This window comes from Podarcis vaucheri, assembly GCF_965113315.1.
Source record: "Podarcis vaucheri genome assembly, chromosome: 1".
Lineage (NCBI taxonomy): Eukaryota > Metazoa > Chordata > Lepidosauria > Squamata > Lacertidae > Podarcis > Podarcis vaucheri.
Window position 1 is genome coordinate 6,936,577 of NC_138759.1, and position 21,506 is coordinate 6,958,082.

General features: G+C 47.0%; 1 protein-coding gene across 1 annotated transcript; it reads right to left on the reverse strand.

The window, feature by feature from the left end:
• Positions 1–2,752: 2,752 nt before the first annotated feature.
• Positions 2,753–21,302, reverse strand: AP5M1 (adaptor related protein complex 5 subunit mu 1). The gene is made up of 8 exons (XM_082218401.1): positions 20,706–21,302; positions 15,674–16,322; positions 14,490–14,717; positions 13,145–13,284; positions 12,061–12,146; positions 6,595–6,710; positions 3,911–4,007; positions 2,753–2,886 (listed from the first exon to the last, which is right to left on the reverse strand). The coding sequence occupies exons 1-8, from the start codon at positions 20,771–20,773 to the stop codon at positions 2,804–2,806; spliced, it is 1,467 nt and encodes a 488-aa protein (XP_082074527.1). The 5' UTR covers positions 20,774–21,302; the 3' UTR covers positions 2,753–2,803.
• Positions 21,303–21,506: the final 204 nt, after the last annotated feature.

Here is a 21,506-nt window from a genome sequence, read left to right on the forward strand (position 1 = left end):
GCAGTTCATATTTGCCACCAACGCAGTGTGTGTGTGCGTGCGCAAAGAATGGCTATCAAAGAAAATGAATAAAATCCATATTGAGATAATTTTTTAGAAAATGATTGAAGTTTTAACCCAAGAAAGGACTCTTACGAGTTTCTTATAGCTTAGAATAAGAACGTGTCAATCACGATTTAGCTTCTGGAATTGGAATCTCTTTGAAATGCAGCTGTTTCTTCTTTAATTGTGGCAGCAGACTCGGAAGAAAAGAAAGGTCCAGCCTTCAAGATGAGTCAGGAATACAAAATAGCTCCGGATTAGTTGGGGAGTTCAAAGGTCCCTAATTACACTAAGGAGTTCCCAGACACAGAGAAAACATTAAACAGGTCACCTACCAAATGGGAAACAGACTTTTGTCTTCCACCCCAACCCCCCCTTACTTTTTTTTGTTTTGTGAAAGAAATTATCTTGAAAAGATAGGTTTCTAGACGGAATCAAACGCAGCGCTGGGATGTCCAGCTGATCTCCTTGGAATGCACACAGGGGTGCTGCCTTTGTCCTGCGACGGGAGGAGAGTTTGCCGCAGAGAGCAATGGACTTTCCCCTCCCAACAGGCGTCTCAGTCTGCTTGGCGCCGACCGACGGGGAGTCTCCTCCTTCCTTCTGCGCACCCCTGATTTCTCCTCCCGGGGAATCAGCTGCTCATTCCCAGACTTCTTTCGCCTCTGCGTTACTTCGGCCAATCGCTTTCGAAGCCAGTGCGGCAAAACCGAGGAAGGAGCCAAGAGACAGGGAAGATTTGTAGCTTGGTGGCTGGTCACCTGCTCGGCTTGCAGAAGTTCCAAGGTTCAGTCGCTGGGTAGGGCTGCCTTGCATCTGGGATAGCCACTGCCAGCCAGGCAATATTGCGCTAGGTGGACAAAGGGTTTGACTCAGTAGAAGGCAGCTTCTGGTGTTCCTATGGCAGCACCTGGAACAGAATGATACATCGGCCATCTGCAGTGGCCCAGTCCAGGAGCCATTTTGCAACTGATCTGCACCTTGTACGATGGAACCCTGGTTTTCGAGCGTCTCGGAAGCCAAACAATTCGGAACCCGAATGCTGGAAAACCGGAAGTAATTACTTCCATTTTCAAATGCGCCTCGGAAGTTGGACAGCTTTTGAGGTGCATTTTTCTCCCCCCCTGACTTTGCAGCCACCTCATTGATCCTTAGTTTTCGAACATTGAACGGTCTTCCAGAATGGAATACGTTCGAAAACTTGGTTCCACTGCATGTGGAGAAAGTGGGTCAGGTTTTTCTCCCTCTCTCGTAACACTAGGGACATCTGATGGAGTTGAATGATGGATGATTCGGGACAGATAACAGAAAGTTCTTCTTCACAGAACTCTCTTCCCCGGAAGGCAGTGAGGCCAGGCTCTTCTGTCCTGTACACAGTCTTATACACAGATATTCTAACTACCAAGAAGCAAACTAATGTCTGCATACAGGTGGTATCTCCTAGATGGTATCTTTGAGAAACAGGGGGTTTTAATTTCAGCACACCCTGGCTGTCCTTTCAGAAGTTTTGCCAGGCAGTCTTTTTTTGGCCGAGCATCATGGCTTGCGCTAATCAATCTCCTCTTTATGATGCTGAACCAGCCGTCAGATTGCTATCTCAACCTGAGCAGTTTTTCAAATTATAGTTTTTGAAACTTCTCCCCATACACAATCACTGATCTTATTTATCACACAGCAACACAGTTAAACAAAAGTCAAGCCATTGTGCCTGGTGATGAAAGGTGCTGTTTGTCTCTCCTTTTGTGCAACTCTCCAGGGTCCCAAAGTTTCCCCCCACCTTTCGCAATTTTGCCCATTTATCCCAACAGCCTGCTGAAACCGTTTCCTGTATTCCTGAAGATACCAGTGAATAATTTTTTAAAATGCAGAATTAGCATGCAGCTTTTGTGACTTCTCTGTTCCACTAAATTTGGAATAGTTTGTTCTTCTGCTTTCTGGGTTTATATGGAAGAGGAGCTTGGAAGCTGTTAAAGCTGGTCAGAATGTTTTGCAGCAGAATCTGACAATCTATGGCCTTTTAAATGGGGGGCGTCGGCAAATGTTTCTCATTATGTTATGCATTTTGTGTTTTTATGCTGTAAGCCACACTGTGACCTTTGGAAAAGCATTTCACCCCTTATCAACTTGCACCGGCTAATGTAATAGGCTTGTAGTGTTACCTTTAGGCTTGCAGATTTAAAGATCCATTTCAAGAAGCACGAATTGAGTCGTGAATCAAATACTTTGCTCTGTCTTTCCTAATGGATGAACAGCCCTGAAAGGAAGGACATCTCTAGAATTCCAGTGGTACAGTTGCTCAGTGGTGAGTGAAAGGCACTCTGCACATGCACGGAGTTACTTTAGAAACAGTATTACTTCATACAGGTTTCTTTACAAATGGGCTTGGCCAAAGAGGAGAGATGGTTGTGCTCAACAGGAGGTTAAAAAGGCTATTACACTAAGGTCCACAGCACCTGCAAGAGCCTGACCCCCCCATAAAGATCCCACTCCACAACATTCCTATATCTAGATTTCTAGAAAGGCAAGAGGACCAGTTGCAGACCATTGATGATGTGCTGGTGGTGAAAGAGAGCCTACAATATCATTGGCTACAGCTAGCTACGAAAGGGGTGTGTGGGCTCACAAAACAATAAACATCAGTTAAGTGAAATAAGGATTGTTGTCCCCCCCCCCAAAAAAAAACCACGGTCTTAAATAATGAACAGATCAGTTAAAACATTTCAGTACTTTTTCCCATTTCAAGTACAAAATTGAGGGGAAATTAGAAAAGTAAAGTTCTATACACGACAGGTGCTGGGGCTTTGGAATTCCAGATGTAGTAATCCGAAGAAAGCAATTCTCGAGCTGAAATTGAAATAAACAGAGAAAGAGAGAGAGAGAGAGAGAGAGAAATAAGCTACTATACAATATCTCAAAACACACAAAGGCACAAATGATTAAAATACATTTGAGATTGCAATTTCTTAATTTTAATAATAATAATAATAATAATAATAATAATAATAATAATAATAAATTTTATTTATATCCCACCCTCCCCAGCTGAGCCGGGCTCAGGGCGGCTAACAACAACCATGTTTATACTAGACATAATAAATATATCATATAGTTGAAAGCTACATTTTGGAGCATGTTGGCAGCAATATGCTGATGGCACACAGCTCTGTTTCTCCTTCACATCTGCAGGTGAGGCAGTGGAAGCGCTGGACCAATGTCTTCCCTCGGTAATGGACTGGATGAGAGCCAACAAACTGAAGCTCAATCCAGGTAAGGCTGCGGCTCTGTTAGTGGGCAGTTCCCTAGACCAGATGGATGAGAGGTGCCCAATTCAAAGTGCTGGCTTTGTCCTATAAAGCCTTAAATGGCTCAGGACCGCAATACCTAAGGACTGCCTCTCCCCATATGAACTGACCCAGACCCTGAGATCATCTTCCAAGGCCCTTATTTGTGTGCCTCCTCCTCTAGAGGTCCAGAGGGTGGCAACACGAGAACGGGGCCTTCTCTGCAGTGGCTCCCTGCTTGTGGAATGCTCTCCCCAGGGAGGTTTGCCTGGTGCCTTTGTTATATATCTTTAAGCGATGGGCAAAAACCTTCCTTTTCTCCCAGGCTTTCGGCTAATTATATCTATGGCCTTTTAATCTCTGTGTGTGTTCTTGTTTCTGTTGCATTTTTATGTTTTTATATGGCAAACTGCACCGTGATCATCGCATGACGGGTGGTGTAGAAATTTAATTAATAACAATAATGATAAATTCTGCAGAAGGTAATTTTGAAATGGAGGCCCCACTGCAAGTTCACCTAGTTACACCTTGCTAAAGATGTCCTTCTGTTTTAACGTAAAACCAGCGGCAGATGTTACCCTGCTCACCTGTACTGATCTTTGGTTTTCCTGAGGAAAAGACCTGGATGGAATGCTGGTCTGTGTAACATCCGGTCAGTGTGAAATCCAGGATTCTAAAATAAAGCTAAGCGCAGCCAAGCAGAAAACAGTAAGATGTACAGATCCTCATTTCTGTTCAAACACCTCCCTGTCCCCATAGACTAGGTAGCATATACCGTATTTTTCTGTCTATATCATAGAATCATAGAATCATAGAATCATAGAGTTGGAAGAGACCACAAGGGCCATCGAGTACAACCCCCTGCCAAGCAGGAAACACCATCAGAGCACTCCTGACATATGGTTGTCAAGCCTCTGCTTAAAGACCTCCAAAGTAGGAGACTCCACCACACTCCTTGGCAGCAAATTCCACTGTCGAACAGCTCTTACTGTCAGGAAGTTCTTCCTAATGTTTAGGTGGAATCTTCTTTCTTGTAGTTTGGATCCATTGCTCCGTGTCCGCTTCTCCGGAGCAGCAGAAAACAACCTTTCTCCCTCCTCTATGTGACATCCTTTTATATATTTGAACATGGCTATCATATCACCAAAATTTTCCAAATTGGGAAAGGAGTACGGCAAGGCTGTATATTGTCTCCCTGCTTATTTAACTTATATGCAGAATTCATCATGCGAAAGGCTGGGCTGGATGAATCCCAAGCCGGAATTAAGATTGCCGGAAGAAATATCAACAACCTCAGATATGCAGATGACACAACCTTGATGGCAGAAAGTGAAGAGGAATTAAAGAACCTTTTAATGAGGGTGAAAGAGGAGAGCGCAAAATATGGTCTGAAGCTCAACATCAAAAAAACGAAGATCATGGCCACTGGGCCCATCACCTCCTGGCAAATAGATGGGGAAGAAATGGAGGCAGTGAGAGATTTTACTTTCTTGGGCTCCATGATCAGTGCAGATGGTGACAGCAGTCACGAAATTAAAAGACGCCTGCTCCTTGGGAGAAAGGCGATGGCAAACCTAGACAACATCTTAAAAAGCAGAGACATCACCTTGCCAACAAAGGTCCGTATAGTAAAAGCCATGGTTTTCCCAGTAGTGATGTATGGAAGTGAGAGCTGGACCATAAAGAAGGCTGATCGCCGAAGAATTGATGCTTTTGAATTATGGTGCTGGAGGAGACTCTTGAGAGTCCCATGGACTGCAAGAAGATCAAACCTCTCCATTCTGAAGGAAATCAGCCCTGAGGGCTCACTGGAAGGACAGATCGTGAAGCTGAGGCTCCAATACTTTGGCCACCTCATGAGAAGAGAGGACTCCCTGGAAAAGACCCTGATGTTGGGAAAGATGGAGGGCACAAGGAGAAGGGGACGACAGAGAATGAGATGGTTGGATGGTGTTCTTGAAGCTACTAGCATGAGTTTGATCAAACTGCGGGAGGCAGTGGAGGACAGAAGTGCCTGGCGTGCTCTGGTCCATGGAGTCACGAAGAGTCGGACACGACTAAACGACTAAACAACAACAACACAACAACATCATATCACCCCTTAACCTCCTCTTCTCCAGGCTAAACATGCCCAGCTCCCTTAGCCGTTCCTCATAAGGCATCGTTTCCAGGCCTTTGACCATTTTGGTTGCCCTCCTCTGGACACGTTCCAGTTTGTCAGTGTCCTTCTTGAATTGTGGTGCCCAGAACTGGACACAGTACTCCAGGTGTGGTCTGACCAGAGCAGAATACAGTGGCACTATTACTTCCCTTGATCTAGATGCTATACTCCTATTGATGCAGCCCAGAATTGCATTGACGCCCCCATGTATAAGTCCCCTCTATTTTTGGGGACTCAATTTTAAGAAAAAGAGGGGAGGTGGTCCAAAGTTGTTGAGCTTCTCCCCCCACGCAGCTGCGGGCAGGAAACACTCCCTAGATCGTTTCTCGCACGCAGCGACATCGGAGGAAGTTGCGCTCCCAATCGGCTGGCTGGTGCGCTGCTTCTCCCCCCCCCCCCATGCCACCATCTGTGTATTGGACGACCCTAGTTTTTTTGACATGATTTTTGAGTCAAAAAACCTCATCTAATACACGGGAAAATATGGTGGATCTAATATTTGCACGGGGACGCGGGTGGCGCTGTGGGTTAAACCACAGAGCCTAGGATTTGCCGATCAGGTCGGCGGTTCGAATCCCCGCGATGGGGTGAGCTCCCGTTGCTGAGTCCTGCTCCTGCCAACCTAGAAGTTCGAAAGCACGTCAAAGTGTAAGTAGATAAATAGGGACCGCTCCGGCGGGAAGGTAAACAGCGTTTCTGTGCGCTGCTCTGGTTTGCCATGCTGGACACATGACCTGGAAGCTGTCTGCAGACAAACGCCGGCTCCCTCGGACTATAGAGCGAGATGAGCGTGCAACCGCAGAGTCGGTCATGACTGGACCTAATGGTCAGGGGCCCCTTTACCTTTACTTAATCTTTGCACAAGGAGGTAACTTCCTACAGCTAGTGAAGGCTCTCACACCCCTTTAACTGTTTTGGTGTTCCTGCACATAAGTGAGTAGAATTGGATGACAGGAACGGACAATGCCCATGTCCCTTATGTTTCCTAACATCCCTTACAAAGTTTCTTAATGAAAAGTGCGCAAGTCTGTCCATTTTTTTTTGGGGGGGGGGGCGACGACACACAACTGCACAATTAAGACCCAGCTTCTCTTGAAGCTGACGACTTACTTTGATGTAAGTGGTGTTTCCAGTACACACAGGGTCAATCTGCTGCTCCTGATTCAAGGCGCCAAAAGCGACAGTCCCAGAAAGGGAAATTTCCAATGACTTGGGGAATTTTTGTCCTTTAAAAGAAAAAGAAAGGTTTCAGAGTTGTAACAATAGCAATAGCATTTATGCAAGACTTCTAGGAAGGGACGCGGGTGGCGCTGTGGGTTAAACCAAAGAGCCTAAGACTTGCCGATCAGAAGGTCGGCGGTTTGAATCCCTGCGACGGGGTGAGCTCCCTTTGCTCGGTCCCTGCTCCTGCCAACCTAGCAGTTCAAAAGCACATCAAGTGCAAGTAGATAAATAGGTACTGCTCTGGTGGGAAGGTAAACGGCGTTTCCGTGCGCTGCTCTGGTTCGCCAGAAGCAGCTTAGTCATGCTGGCCACATGACCTGGAAGCTGTACGCCGGCTCCCTCGGCTAATAAAGCGAGATGAACGCCGCAACCCCAGAGTCGGTCATGACTGGACTTAATGGTCAGGGGTCCCTTTAGCTTTACGACTTCTAAGAAGGGGGGGGGGGGAGTGTGAAGCCCAGCATTTGGAGCCCATGAGAACCAGCTCCTAAAGGGACCACTCGTAACTTGAAAGAACTGTTGGGGCAGCCCCACCTGCGGTACTTTAAGTCCTGAGCGAAGGCTGAAAGAAGCCCAGCCCATCGATCTTTAAATCAGTCACCCTCCCAACTTCCTGTCTGGTTTAAACACATGGATCTGGCCACACCTGCACCTCTGCTTTGGACCTAAATCCAGTTTACAGGCAAATACTGCCCCAATGCTGTGAAGAAGAAGAAGAGGAAGAAGAAGAAATTTTAGGAGTAACTGTTAGTGGTTCCCCCTGGCTTGAATGCACAGCTCATAACCAGCAGGAGCTCTGTGGAACTTCCTTCCAGTTGAGGTCAGACGGAACCCACTCCCTGTTTATTTATTTTATTTCGTAAAATTTATACACTGCTCGATTGTAAAAAAGAACCACACACACACACAACCTCAAAGTGGTTTCAAAAAGAGAAAACAATAAAACCAAGAAAAAGGTGCAGCCATACTTTAAAACGTACAAAAAATAAAATACTGAAACAGATTAAAATTTCCTCAACTTTCCAAGCTTGTTTCTAATAATGTTTTTAGCAGGTGCTGAAAAGAGCATGGGGAAGGTCTCACCAGGCAAGGAGGTCCAAAGTTTAGGCACCGCAGCACTAAATGACCGAGTTCTTACAAATGCGGCACCTTCAAAACTTACTTTAAAAAAAAATAATTTGCAGGCATTTTAACTGAATTCTGATTTTAACATATTTTTGACATATTGTATTGGCTCACCAGTACGCTACTCCGAGACAACTGTGAGTAAGTGGTATACAAATTGTTGAAATAAATACATTGCATCATTTAGAAGTGACACCTCACATTGGAATATTCCAGGCGCTTCACATTGTTAAGGTTTATTTCAGTCCCCCTTACAGCAAGCTTCCTAATGTAGGTCAGTATTTTTTATCCCCATACTGCAGATGGAGGCAAGAAGGACTGAGGCGGATAGAATTGTTTGTGGTTTGCCTGAAGGCAACATAGGAAGGGGCTGCAGGGCATAGAGGGAATTCGACAATCAAGAGGAAAATATCCTCAGGTGCCATTTAAGATTTTCCGAGGCTGAGCCAAGGTTTTAAATTTTGGCTAACCCAATTATCAGAATAAGCAGTTCCAAGAATTAAGTGTCCCGTATCTGACAAATGCAGCTTGGGAACTTGTTCATAAAGTGAGGCACCAGGGACGCTAATAAAGCACAATCCAGCTCTTTTCGTGGGAGTCAGAGTAAATGGGAACTACAATAGGCCTGTGAAATAAATCAGACTGAGTGCTGAGAATTATTTGCTGAAGTCTATTCAAGGAGTCGCTGGCTACACATGACATCATGGGCTGTCCTCGGAGTTCGCTAGATGACATCGCGGGAGACCGCTGCCTCAGGAGACCGAGGAAAATTCTTAGGGACGACTCACACCCTGGCCAGCACTTCTTTAATCTCCTACCTTCGGGCAGGAGATACAGAAGTATAGTCCAGTGTTTCCCAACCTTTTTTGGGCAAAGGCACATTTGTTTCATGAAAAAAATCTCGAGGCACACCACCATTAGAAAATGTTTAAAAAATTAACTCTGTGCCTATATTGACTATATATAAAGTAATTCTCTTTAATAGGAATCAAATAAACACATAGAAAGTATTTTACATTGTCTGGTTTTGTTTTTAACAGAAATGATTGTGCGTGTTTTTGGTACTCAGATACCTGTTGGAGCACCCCTCCTGCTATGTGCCAGGCTGGCAGCTAAGATTTATGGAGGTGTCCCTCCTCCTGGTCCCACTCCTGTGCAGTGTGTGTGTGTGTGTGTGTGTGAGAGAGAGAGAGAGAGAGAGAGAGAGATTTTTATTTCTCTGCATTTTATTTTATATATTTTGTTATTAAGAAGATAATAAAAACTGAGGTATAAAAATGTCAGAATAAATAAATAAATACAAATCTTGAAGCTTGTCATTCTAAAACTTAAAATGGTCACTTTTTCCAATAGAACAATTCTTTCCACTCTTACTATTTACTAGGTACCTTTGCCATTGCACTGAGGATCATAAGAGACTGAGTCAGAACGAGGAGTGATGTGACAAGAATGAAGCAAAGGATATTTACCATATTGGCACCAGCACCGCACAATACCTGCCAGGCTCAACGCCGGTCTCGCGCTGCCGCTTCCCGCGCTCTCAAGGCCCCGGGAGGAGGAAGGCGTGAAGGGAATCCCGAAGGCGCGAAAACCTCGCGCATGCGCAGGCCTTCCGCCTGCGACAGCCCAGTAGGCCGGCCGAAGCGAGCGGCGATGGGATGTGGGAGGGAGCTCGCTTGCCGCCCCACATGTGCCTATGTGGGGCACGTTACAGCCCCGTGACGTCAGCGCCACGCAGGCAGGCAGGCAGGCAGACGGCGAGAGCCCCGCGCTGGGCGGCCTCTCCTCGCCGCCGCCGCCCCGCCTCTTGCCGCCCGACTTGCCCGCCTCCCTCCCACGGCACACCAGGCAACATCTCGCGGCACACTAGTGTGCCGCGGAACAGCAGTTGAAAAACACTGGTACAGTCAGCCGCACCAACAGGTTAAAGAACAGTTTTTATCTCTGGGCTGTTAGGCTGCTGAATGGAAAAAAATAGTGGGATACAGTGGTGCCTCGCAAGACAAAAAGAATCCGTTCTGTGATTCTCTTCGTCTAGCGGTTTTTTCGTCTTGCGAAGCAAGCCCATTGACGGATTAGCGGATTAGCGCTATTAGCGGCTTATCTGCTGATCGGATCTGCTGATAAGCGGCTTAGCGGCTTAGAAAAAAGGGGGGGAAGGGAAAAAACCAGCAGGAACTTGCAAGACATTGTCGTCTTGTGAAGCAAGCCCATAGGAAATTCGTTTTGCGAAGCACCTCCAAAACGTAAAACTCTTTCGTCTAGCGAGTTTTCCGTCTTGCGAGGCATTCGTCTTGCGGGGCACCACTGTAATTGGCTTCTGACAAGCACACAGAACGCGAACAAGACTGAGTGTATGTGTGTGTGTGTGGAGGGGTTCGTTTAATTTCACTGCACACAGGTGGTGTAGTGACAATAAAGGTATTATTATTATTATTATTATTATTATTATTATTATTATTATTATCATCATCCCTCGGGTTACAGACGATTCAGGTTGCGTTTTTTTGGGTTACGGACTGCCGAAACCCGTAAGTACCGGAACGGGTTACTTCCGGGTTTTGGCGGTCGTGCATGCGCAGAAGCGCTAAATGGCGCTTTGTGCATGCACAGAAGCGCCGAATTGCAGACGTGCAACGGTGCGGGTTGCAAACGTGCATCCCGCACGGATCACGTTCACAACCCGAGCACCCACTGTATGATGATGATGATGTCTCCATGGGGGCCTCTCACCCCAAATCCAGCTTTCTGGCTGGTTTTTCTTTAGATGTGGTGATAGAAGCTCTTGCCACCCCCACCCCCCGAAACTGTGTTGCCTCCTGTCTACCTGCAAGACGCGTGTGCTTTAGACTCAGTGGCAGAGCATATCTAGGGTCGCTGGCTGAACCTTTGGCATCACGGATAACAGGGACCCAACTGAACTCCCTAGACAGACGCCGCTACTCTGCAGGATAGGGCTTTTTACAGGCACAATCTCACTAGAGGGTCCATTCCGCAGGATGCCCATTCCACATCTTGGCTGTGAGTCCTGGAACACCCTGCTCCCTGCCTTGCAGGCCTTTTCCCACCTGGCCTGGGAGCTCCCGGCCCGGACTGACTCCAGCTACAAAAGCCGAGGCTGCTGAAATGACTCTTGGGCTGATTGCTTATGGAGTTTTGATATTGATTTTTTTGTACCTTCATTATGATTTATGTGGAAATTTGGTTGTGTACTTTATTGGTGTTTTCTTTATTGCTTATGACTCCTTCTCTTGTGTTTTGAATTCTGCAACATTTCCTCCCCGCACCCACCCACCTTGAGCATGGTTTTAACTACGGAAAGGCAGCATAAAAAGAAAATGTTGCATGTATGTAGAAACTGGACCTTTACAGTAGTCACACTTATACTTTAAAACTCCTTCCACTTACAGGCACCTATTGTCTACTGCCCTTTTGGTGCCTAATGAAGACCATCAAGGGGATATTCTTATCCCAGTCTGCATCTGTATTGGCTCCGATATTGCTTCTATATGTGAAATTATTTTTACACATGATGTTACTGTTGATGTTTTTCTCGCTGAACTGCTTTGAGCTGCTTCATAGGAAGCAACTCTTAAATGAAAGGTAATAAACAAAATCTGTGGCCGGGGCAACAGAGCCGGGTGGGCAGGATATAAATAATAAAATTATTATTATTATAAATTTAAAATGTCCCAAGGCTATTCCTTAGGAACATAGGAACCAAATAGAGGAGGAGAAAGGCTAGTTAAGGAGAAAGCAGGAAGGCAGAGCAGAGAATATGGAGGAGAGGGGCTGTGATGGCCGGGAGGAGGGACAGTGACAGTAATTTATGAGTGCGCCCTTCAAATACACTAGCTAAATAACCCTAATGATATCTCTGTGGGGAAGGTCAGAATTATCATTGCCCCCCACATTGCAGCAGGGGAAACTGAGGGCCAGTTGGCTGCCTAAAATGGGATGTACGGAGTTTTTGCCTGAGATGAGAGCATGCCTGGCCTGAGTTCAGAGCTCACACTCTTGGTCACCAACTCTGTGCTAGAGAAGTAAAAGAAGTCCTGGTTGGCAAAGCCCACCGGGAGGGAAAAGGCTTTAATGAGGACTTGGCTGATCTTCCCATGGCCCAAGAGTGGATGGAGCAGCCAGCAAGGTGGCTGTGATGCCTTTTCAAACAAGTTCAGTACGCAGTCATCCTTCAGTAGGAAAGGGGGTGGGTAGGTTTTATCTTACCTATGACCCAAACCAGCAAGCTTTTCTCTTTTGCCACCTCCAGCTGGCCGTAGCTGACTTTGTATTCCAGGTGTGTAATGGGTCCCCTGTCGCCAACAGAAGAACAAACCCCGTTACAGCAACCTGGGGCTTACCTGGTACCCCTTCATTAAATACCGTATTTTTTGCTCTATAAGACTCACTTTTTCCCTCCTAAAAAGTAAGGGGAAATGTGTGCACGTCTTATGGAGCGAATGCAGGCTGCGCAGCTATCACAGAAGCCAGAACAGCAAGAGGGATTGCTGTTCTGGCTTCTTGTGGTCTGGTGCGTCTTATAGAGCGAAAAATACGGTGACCAGTAACAGTGCACTCTTTCTGTACGAGGTGAACTTGGTGCAAATTAAACATTTGCACTAGCAGACGACGTAAGCAGTAGCCTTTGTCACTCCTCCATTATAAATGGTTTCAGCTGTAGGGCGAGTGGAGATACCTCTCCCATTTCCATCATACTGGTAAAAGGTGAAGTGCTGGTCCAGTCCTTACTCATTACCCATTGTGATGAGCAGCACTGAGCAACATCTGGAAGGTCAGTGGTTTCCCAACATTGGACTAGATATCATCTGTCCTAAGCTCTATTTTGGGACGTGGGTGGAGCTGTGGGTTAAACCAGAGCCTAGGACTTGCCGATCGGAAGGTCGGCGGTTTGAATCCCCGCGACGGGGTGAGCTCCCATTGCTCGGTCCCAGCTCCTGCCAACCTAGCAGTTCGAAAGCATGTCAAAGTGCAAGTAGATAAATAGGTACCTCTGCGGCGGGAAGGTAAACAGCGTTTCTGTGTGCTGCTCTGGTTCGCCAGAAGCGGCTTAGTCATGCTGGCCACATGACCCGGAAGCTGTACGCTGGCTCCCTCAGCCAATAAACCGAGATGAGCGCTGCAACCCCAGAGTCGGTCACGACTGGACCTAATGGTCAGGGGTCCCTTTACCTTTATGCTCTATTTCAAATCTGGTTCCAACGACAACTTTTACCTGCGCCCAAGGAGGGAAACATGTTGGTTCTTGAAAATCCCACTCCCAGAAAAGAGGGGACAATTGCATGATTCTCACCTGTTGAGAAAGGGAATACGGGCCTCACAGTACTCGAAGGTGTTTTTCACACTTTCATGAAGCTTCAGGTGAACGGTGAACTTCCACTGTGATTCTTCCTCTTTTAGCTGATAAAACCCCAAAATTGGTGGAACAGGCACCTGAGCGGGAGGAGAGAGAGTTGAATTCCTTATATTCATATTTTAAAACCATTCTTATGCGTTTTATCAATTGATGGTTGTAGGCTTTTTTATGGTTGCGGGTTTTCAAGTTGCCCAGAGGCCTCTTTGGAGGCATGATAGAGTGCAAATTCTAGAATAAAGTAAAATAAATAAAATTAAAATGGGTTGACAGCTTCCAGATGTCAGATATAAACTCTCTGATTGCTAAACAGTAAGATAATTAGGCAGAAAGTGCTTAATTCTGATGGAAAACAGGAATTAACAACTCATTTGCAAGCTAGATTCTCTAAACCACCGATCAGCAGGGTGCTGGAAATATTTCTAGGATGGAGGCCAAAAACTTGCCCAATGCCACACTCAAAGCATGTAATGAGATGGAGGGCCATTGCTAACTTGCAGATTCCTTTCAGAGAGACAGAGATGAGAAGAGACCAGGCTTTGTTATGAGAGGCCATGTTATTATACAGGAAGGTGTGATTGTAACTTTGCCTTCCATAGATGTAAATCTCTGTACGTGCGGCTGCATTTAAAAACGGTCCGGAAACCACAGTCGGTCCGGGAAAGGGGCGCAAGATTATTAACCGGGACTGATAATTTGATGATATTGCACCTGTGCTGTGTCAGTCTGACAGCGCCCAGCTTAAAAGTGTTGCTTTTAACCCTTAAACTTCACATTACGTGGTGCCATGCTGTAAATAAATGAACCAGAACAAGACGGGCACATTTGATAAGTATTTTTAAATGGATAACTGATCAGACAGGCAGGCAGGTCTCTTGCTTCTGCAGCCTTCATAAATCTGGTAAGCGTGCCAGCCCAGATTCTTTCCTGCTCATAGAATCTTAGACTTGCAAAGGATCCCAAGGGTCACCCAGTTCACCCCTTGCAATGTAGGGATTACAGCTAAAGCATCCATGACAGATGGCCACCTTCCTCCCTCTCCTCCCCCCACGTCTTCCTTCTCCGGATCAGGTCCCGATCACCACCACTTCATCACCGGTGGTGCCAGCTGCTCCTTATCCTCACCGCTGTTGCTGCTCACTTGGTCATCCTCACCAGGCTAGAGGGTGGGAGAACAGCGAGGAGGAGGAAGGCCAGGGGATCTTGGCGCTTCTTGCTGGGGTACCGACTCTGGCAAGTGCCTGACCCTGCTGCCGGATTAACATTGCAAATCGTGCAGCCTTACCTGGGAAGTATAAAAGCACAGGTCGAAGGGGTCTGCAGGAGGTATTAAAGGGAATTTGTAAGGCCCGCTGAAGGCAGAGTCGTCCATTACGTCAACGCTGCTGGAAGTCAGAACGGCGGAGTCGAGGGACGTGACGCAAGGGTGGGCCAAAATATCCTGGAGAGGAGAGCCGTTGGCAGGGAGGTTCAAGCTGATGGTCACGTTGGGAGCCGTGCCTTCGATGTCACACTTCAAAGGCAAAAAAGAAGAAGTCTTCAAAGCATCCCTAGTTATCCATGAGAACGGAACAGACCTCCTTAGAGAATGGCCCACTTCACAACCTCCTAGAAAGGCTTCCTTTAAATAGTTAATAGCTATATTAGCAGGGGTGCGGGTGGCGCTGTGGGTTAAACCACAGAGCCTAGGACTTGCCGATCAGAAGGTCGGCGGTTTGAATCCCCGCGACGGGGTGAGCTCCCGTTGCTCGGTCCCTGCTCCTGCCAACCTAGCAGTTCGGAAGCATGTCAAAGTGCAAGTAGATAAATAGGTACCACTCTGGCAGGAAGGTAAACGGCGTTTCCGTGCGCTGCTCTGGTTCGCCAGAAGCGGCTTAGTCATGCTGGCCACATGACCTGGAAGCTGTACGCCGGCTCCCTCAGCCAGTAAAGCGAGATGAGCGCCGCAACCCCAGAGTCGGTCACGACTGGACCTAATGGTCAGGGGTCCCTTTACCCTTTAAGAGGAACCTCCGACCTTCCAGATGTTGCTGACTGTAACTAGAATTGTATTGTTTTCATTACTATTCTTACTATTATAATTTATTACAAGTACAACCTACAATGTCTGAACTGAGTGTCTCTCAGCTTGCAGGGCTATTATGAGGATGAATAATGCAAGCGCCGCATGATGAAATCTAAGCACTGAAAAATGATATCGAAATTAGCTTTGGCATCTTTTAACTCTTTATTCAGCTAGCAAAACTAGGAGGGAGATACGCAAGAGCATATCTGTAAAGCGGGATTTTCTGTTTGGTATAGTTCACAAATCTAAAAAAAGAAGCATTTCCTCTGCGGCATGCTGAAGCATTAAAAATATTAGGTTCAGCTTCCCCATATGCCAAGATAAAAATGAGCTGAATTTTTGCTTTTCCAGGGGCATTCATGTGTCAAATAGGTTAGAGAGATTTTCGCCAGAAAGTGTCTCACCTTGCAAGTTACAGTTCCATAAACCTGCCACATGTCTGACACATCCCTTTTGTCATACTGCACAGACTTGACTTTTTCAGTAATGCAGACATTAACTTGAGGCTTTCCCTTGTACATGCTGGTTCTCCAAGCTGGTGGTTTCTGAGGATGGCTACTTGGAGTAACGTGATGGTTTTCCAGTGACGAGCCGTTCAAGTTCATATCCAGCGGGGTGCCAAGAGGACAGCTCTGCGTAAGCAAGCCTGGGAGCTGGCCAATTTTGGAAGTCCTCTCTGCTTTACTCTTCTGGCTGGAGTTCATGAAAGCCAGCAGCCCCGACAAGACCGCAAAAGCCTGAGAGACTCCGCTGATGCTGATGAGAGGTGGGCGTGGTGCCAAGGGCTGCTCTACCAACGGGAGGCCAACGTAAACCAACCCGCTCTTCTGGAAGGCCACCACAGGCCAAAGTTCTCCGCTTTCGGTCTGAAGGGCATAGACTGAAGTCTTGTTGATTCGGGAGCAGCCATCCCTACGCTCTATGAAGCTCTGGTCTTCATCGGCCAGTCTCAGTTCAAAAAGCAGCGCTTTAAGGAAAGGGCCGTCTTCAGGCACGGCCACATAACTTGCTCCGTTGAGGCATTTGGCTCGTTTTTCAACCGTGGGGTAACGCCTGCAATGTGGAAGCACACAGGTTGCAGGAAAGTTAACATTACGTTGCTTGAGACATTCAGCCCAAACACTGAGGCCCAGCTCTGAGGGCCTTCTGGCAGTTCCCACACTCTGAAAAGTGAAGTTATAGGGAACCAGGCAGAGGGCCTTCTCGGTGGTGGTGCTCGCCCTCCCAGCAGTTGTCAAAGAGATAAATAACTATGTGACTTTTAGAAGACACTTGAAGTCAGCCCTGTATATGGAAGTTTTTAATGTTTGATGATTTATTGTGTTTCTTTATCTGCTAGAAGCCAGCCAGAGTGGCTGTGGCAACCCAGTCAGATGGGTGGGGTACAAATAATAATATTGTTGTTGCTGTTGTTGCATGCTCCAAATTGGTCTGAGCTGCATGGCACCAAACGGACTCTAAAGTGACCCAACTCCTAAGGGGTTGGTTCACCAAGCTGCTTTTACAATTTACGTGTGAGGTGGAGGCTCCATGAAGACACCTATCTGCACAATGGCTGTTTTGGCACAATCCTTTTCTGGGGAGAAATCACAGCATGAATCAGGCCATTGTACACACAGGCCTTCATCTGAAGTTCCACTTCACACAAAATGTTATCTATGCCCAGGGGAATGAGGCTTTGCAAGCACTCCAAGGCTTGAGTTGTGACCAATACTTTGGCAAACCTGGAGCCCTGCCTGTTTACGGTTCTATTACCAATAAAACAGACAATTCACTTGTTTCTGTGCTCATGTCCTTTTCCAGCCCCCTAAATTTGAGAAACCTTTACTGCTGTTTGTAGGCTCCGATTCATCAACTGATTGTCAACTGCTTCTGTATCTTCCTTTATTAACTACAGCTCCATGGTTAATTCTACCCTTATTCAGAGGAGTAAAAGAAATATCAAACCCTTGTAATATCCACGGGAGAACAGAAAAACCTTTTTTTATATTAAACAATTGGATTTAACTACTACGTTGTACAGCAATTATTTTTAAAAGACGCCACCGTCAGAAGCTCAATTTCCCCCCATCAAAATTAATTTAATTCCAAATATCAAGTTGACAGTGTCACTTTAAAGTACAGTAGGAATGAACAAAAGGGGATAATTGGCATTATGTGGAATCGGTGTTTGAACCTGGCATGGTGGAAGGTTTTTATTTGTTGTCTCTAATTCCCATTTTGGCTGAAGGATGGCTGAAGTATTCCTGAGTCTACAATGCAGACTACAATTACTGCTGAACCTCAACAATCACAAGCACAGTTTGTGTAGAGATTTTACAGAACTGGCACATGCTCTTTATGTTTCTCTTTTTAACTCTCCCAATGCTCATGCAAAAGTAACAGAGAAATGCGAGCGAAAGTGCGTGCAATGTTCACATGCTCATCACGACTTTGTATACTGGGATAGACCCTTCTTCTCCCCACATCCATAACATGGGCACTCCAGGCAAACTCTTCCCCTCCTTTCTGAGGAAGCAAAATTAGGTACCTGCATGACGGCACATCCATGTGCCACATACAAATTTTATGCAATGTCACATGCACGGCGATTGGAGAGGCGCTCGCCACTCCACCATGCAAAAGCATGCCTGAAACCCTAGACAGCTGCTGCCAAACAGTGTAGACAATATTGAGCTATGTGAACTAATGGTCTGACTCAGAATAAGGCATTTGTTCCTATGTAAATGCAGGACAGAAGGGACGTGGGTGGCGCTGTGGGTTAAACCACAGAGCCTAGGACTTGCCAATCAGAAGGTTGGTGGTTCGAATCCCTGCGACGGGGTGAGCTTCCATTGCTCCTGCCAACCTAGCAGTTCGAAGGCACGTCAAAGTGCAAGTAGATAAATAGGTACCACTCCGGCGGGAAGGTAAATGCCGTTTCCATGTGCTGCTCTGGTTCGCCAGAAGTGGCTTAGTCATGCTGGCCACATGACCCGGAAGCTGTACTCCGGCTCCCTCAGCCAATAAAGCGAGATGAGCGCCGCAACCCCAGAGTCGGCCATGACTGGACCTAATGGTCAGGGGTCCCTTTACCCTTTACCTTTAAAAGCAGGACCCAGGGCAAGTAGCCCATCCAAGGTTGCCAAGTATTTGGTCCCCGTGGGGAAACAGGAGGAAAATGGTATAATATTGGAGGCAGAGTACACATTATGTTTAGGACACGATGTGGTTTCTGAGGTCTTTCTCTGCAATATGGAGGAACATGTCACCAGCCTGTTTTATACATTGTTCGGAGTGTTGCTATTCCAAATAGCCACTCCAGAAAAACGGGGAAGGGGTCCACGATTCTGCTTGCAACTGAGTGTGTTCCACTGTTTTCTGCTAAGCTCCATGAGCTCCAATCTTTTTTTCCCAGCCATGAAGCTGGAGAGGAGGCAGAGCTCATAGTCAATTACACTGGCCTTTGGAGCAGCTGAGACACAAACGCACAGAGCAAGTTGCCACTAGGGTTTTGTGACTGCAGCCTTGAACTGGTGACAACCACATTCCTGGTCCTGTTCAGGAAGACAATGCTGTACTAGAGAAATAATGCTAAATAATTGCCTCGAGTGGGCCCCACCAATGTACCTCACCACCCAAAATACAATGTTACTGTACTGTGCATCCGTCACACAGAGGAGCCACTATCAATACAGTGCGCCCGCAACGTATGCACATTTAACTTATGCACAGTCACCTTTACGTGCAAATAATAAAAAGTGGATGTCCAGGAAAAAAAGTCTCCGGCAATCCTACCCACCATTGCACCCAATGTCTTTTGACTGTATGCGATTTTGGCTTTAGGCGCAGTCCCCAGGATCCAACCTGTGCGTGGGTTGCAGGCTTACTGTATAGGAAGAATATAGGAAGCTGCCTTATTGCCAGTATTGTCTTCCCCCCCAACACATTGACACTATAGAATTTTAACTGATATGACTTTCGAAAAGGATCTTGATAATTGTAGCTCGGGTTTGTTAAGAACGCTATCCCATGCAGACGCTCCAAACTACAATTGCCTGGCATCTTTGGGGAGAGGGAATGTAGTGTAAATACGCCCTTTGTTTTCAGATGCCTTGGCTCGCATGCTAGGAAACCAAAATCACAGTATGTCACAATGTCATTGGTGGGCTGGTTCCTCTAAGGGAGATCACCCTCAGTTTAAGGTGCTGGTCTTAACCTTTAAAGCCCTATACGGCCTAGGACCCTCGTACCTACGGGACCGCCTCTCCTGGTATGTCCCACAGAGAAACTTACGGTCTGCAAATAAAAACACCCTAAAGATCCCAGGCCTCAGAGAGGTTAGGCTGGCCTCAACTAGAGCCAGGGCCTTCTCGGCCGCGGCTCCAATCTGGTGGAACGCTCTGTCACAAGAGACTAGGGCCCTGCAGGACCTGACACCCTTCTGCAGGGCCTGCAAGACAGAGCTGTTCCACCAGGCCTTTTGTCAGGGCGCAGCCTGACCCCCTCCTCTGGCAATCTACACAAAATTTTGCTTGATGGTTGCCATTAATTTGATTTTAATTTGATTTAATTAATTTTATAATGAATGTTTTAGAATGTTGAACTATTCTGATTGTTGTTAGCCGCCCTGAGCCCAGCTTCGGCTGGGGAGGGCGGGATATAAATAAAATTTATTATTATTATTATTATTATTATTATTATTATTATTATTATTATTATCTCAAGCTGGCAATCCCAGGGGAAACTGGGCAGGAGAAAGGCGACGCAGGAACAGCAACCACAGAAGTTGTTTTGCATCAGTTTAGACTATTCGCCCGTCCAGCCCAATACTGTCTACTCTGACTAGCAGCAGCTTTTCAAAGTTTCAGGCGAAGGAGGAGGGTCTTTCTCATCGAATCTGCCCAGTCTATTTTGACTGCAGATGCCCAGGGTTGAACCTGGAAACTTCTGAATGCAAAGCACGGCGTTCTGTCATCGAGATATGACCCATCGCTTACAGAGATGCTCCTTACGCGATGGCTCAACTCACAAGAGGCCGTTCTGCTTCACAATGGCAGAGAGAGGGCCGGGAAACAGCCACTGGGTGGTGAAAGGAACATACAGTGGTGCCCCGCAAGACGAATGCCTCGCAAGACGGAAAACCCGCTAGACGAAAGGGTTTTCCGTTTTGGAGGTGCTTCGCAAAACGAATTTCCTATGGGCTTGCTAGGCAAGACGAAAATGTCTTGCGAGTTCCTGCGGGGTTTTTTCCCCTTTCCCCCCCTTTCCCCCAAGCCACTAAGCCGCTTAACAGCTGATCCGCTAAGCCCGCTAAGCCGCTAATAGCGCTAATCCGCTTGCTTCGCAAGACGGAAAAAACCGCAAGACGAAGAGACTCGCGGAATGGATTCTTTTTGTCTTGCGAGGCACCACTGTACTGACCAGCTCTTACGTAGGTTCACTACAGCATATTACCTGGAAAACAGCATGGTGCCACAGGACCCTTGTTCGTGGCCGACGAGCCAGAGTCCCCTCAAGGCCATTGCGGGTGGCTGAATGGATCGCAAAAAATCACCACGTCTAGGAACGTCTCCTTGCAGGCATCATTCGGGTGCCAAGGGAAATTTCGGATCCGGAAGCGCCCAGCTCCTCAACCCCAGAGCCACTGCTAGCTTCTCCCCTGGATGAGCACCGGCTCCCCTGTTCCTCAACCAGAATTTGGCCCACAGGTTAGGGCACCCTTCTCACCGGCCGTGCCCCCAAACCTACTTAAAAAACAACAACCCTCCAAAGGTTCGCTTCCCCGAGGGTAGCAGGCCTTCAAAAAGTCGCAGGCGCCCCAAACAACGCCCTAGCTTTGCAGATCAGCAAAGGCAACGCTCCAAAAGCGGAGACCCCCTACCAGTTGCAGGCTGAGGACCCCCAACCCCACTATCCCCTTGCAATGGGGAGCATGCACCCTAGTTGCACCCTTGCAATCAGGGGGAAAAAAGCAGCCACAAGGATCCAGATCTCTCTCTCCCTTTTTCTGTCCCAGAACCTCTTGCAGTGCAGAGAGTAAGGGGTCAGGGCACCCCTATTTAGAGGGTCTTCCGACCCCTGGAGCAGATGCCTCCCCCCCCAAAGCCCTGCCTTAAACTCCCCAACAGTCTATATATATATATATGAAATATAAATATATATATATTCTCACCTTCCTACCCTTGTTACCTGAAGGAGACCCCCCTCCCCACTTCGCTCCGTGGGACACCCCCGCGCCCCACTTTTCAGAAGCCC

Excerpts from the sequence above, each read along its gene's own strand:
- AP5M1 (XM_082218401.1), bottom strand. The coding sequence starts at position 20,773 with ATGGCCTTGAGGGGACTCTGGCTCGTCGGCCACGAACAAGGGTCCTGT. Across the intron at positions 14,718-15,673 it reads ATGGAACTGTAACTTGCAAG|TGTGACATCGAAGGCACGGC; the intron begins GTGAGACACTTT and ends TTGCCTTTGAAG. Across the intron at positions 6,711-12,060 it reads CTTGCTGGTTTGGGTCATAG|GACAAAAATTCCCCAAGTCA; the intron begins GTAAGATAAAAC and ends TTTCTTTTAAAG.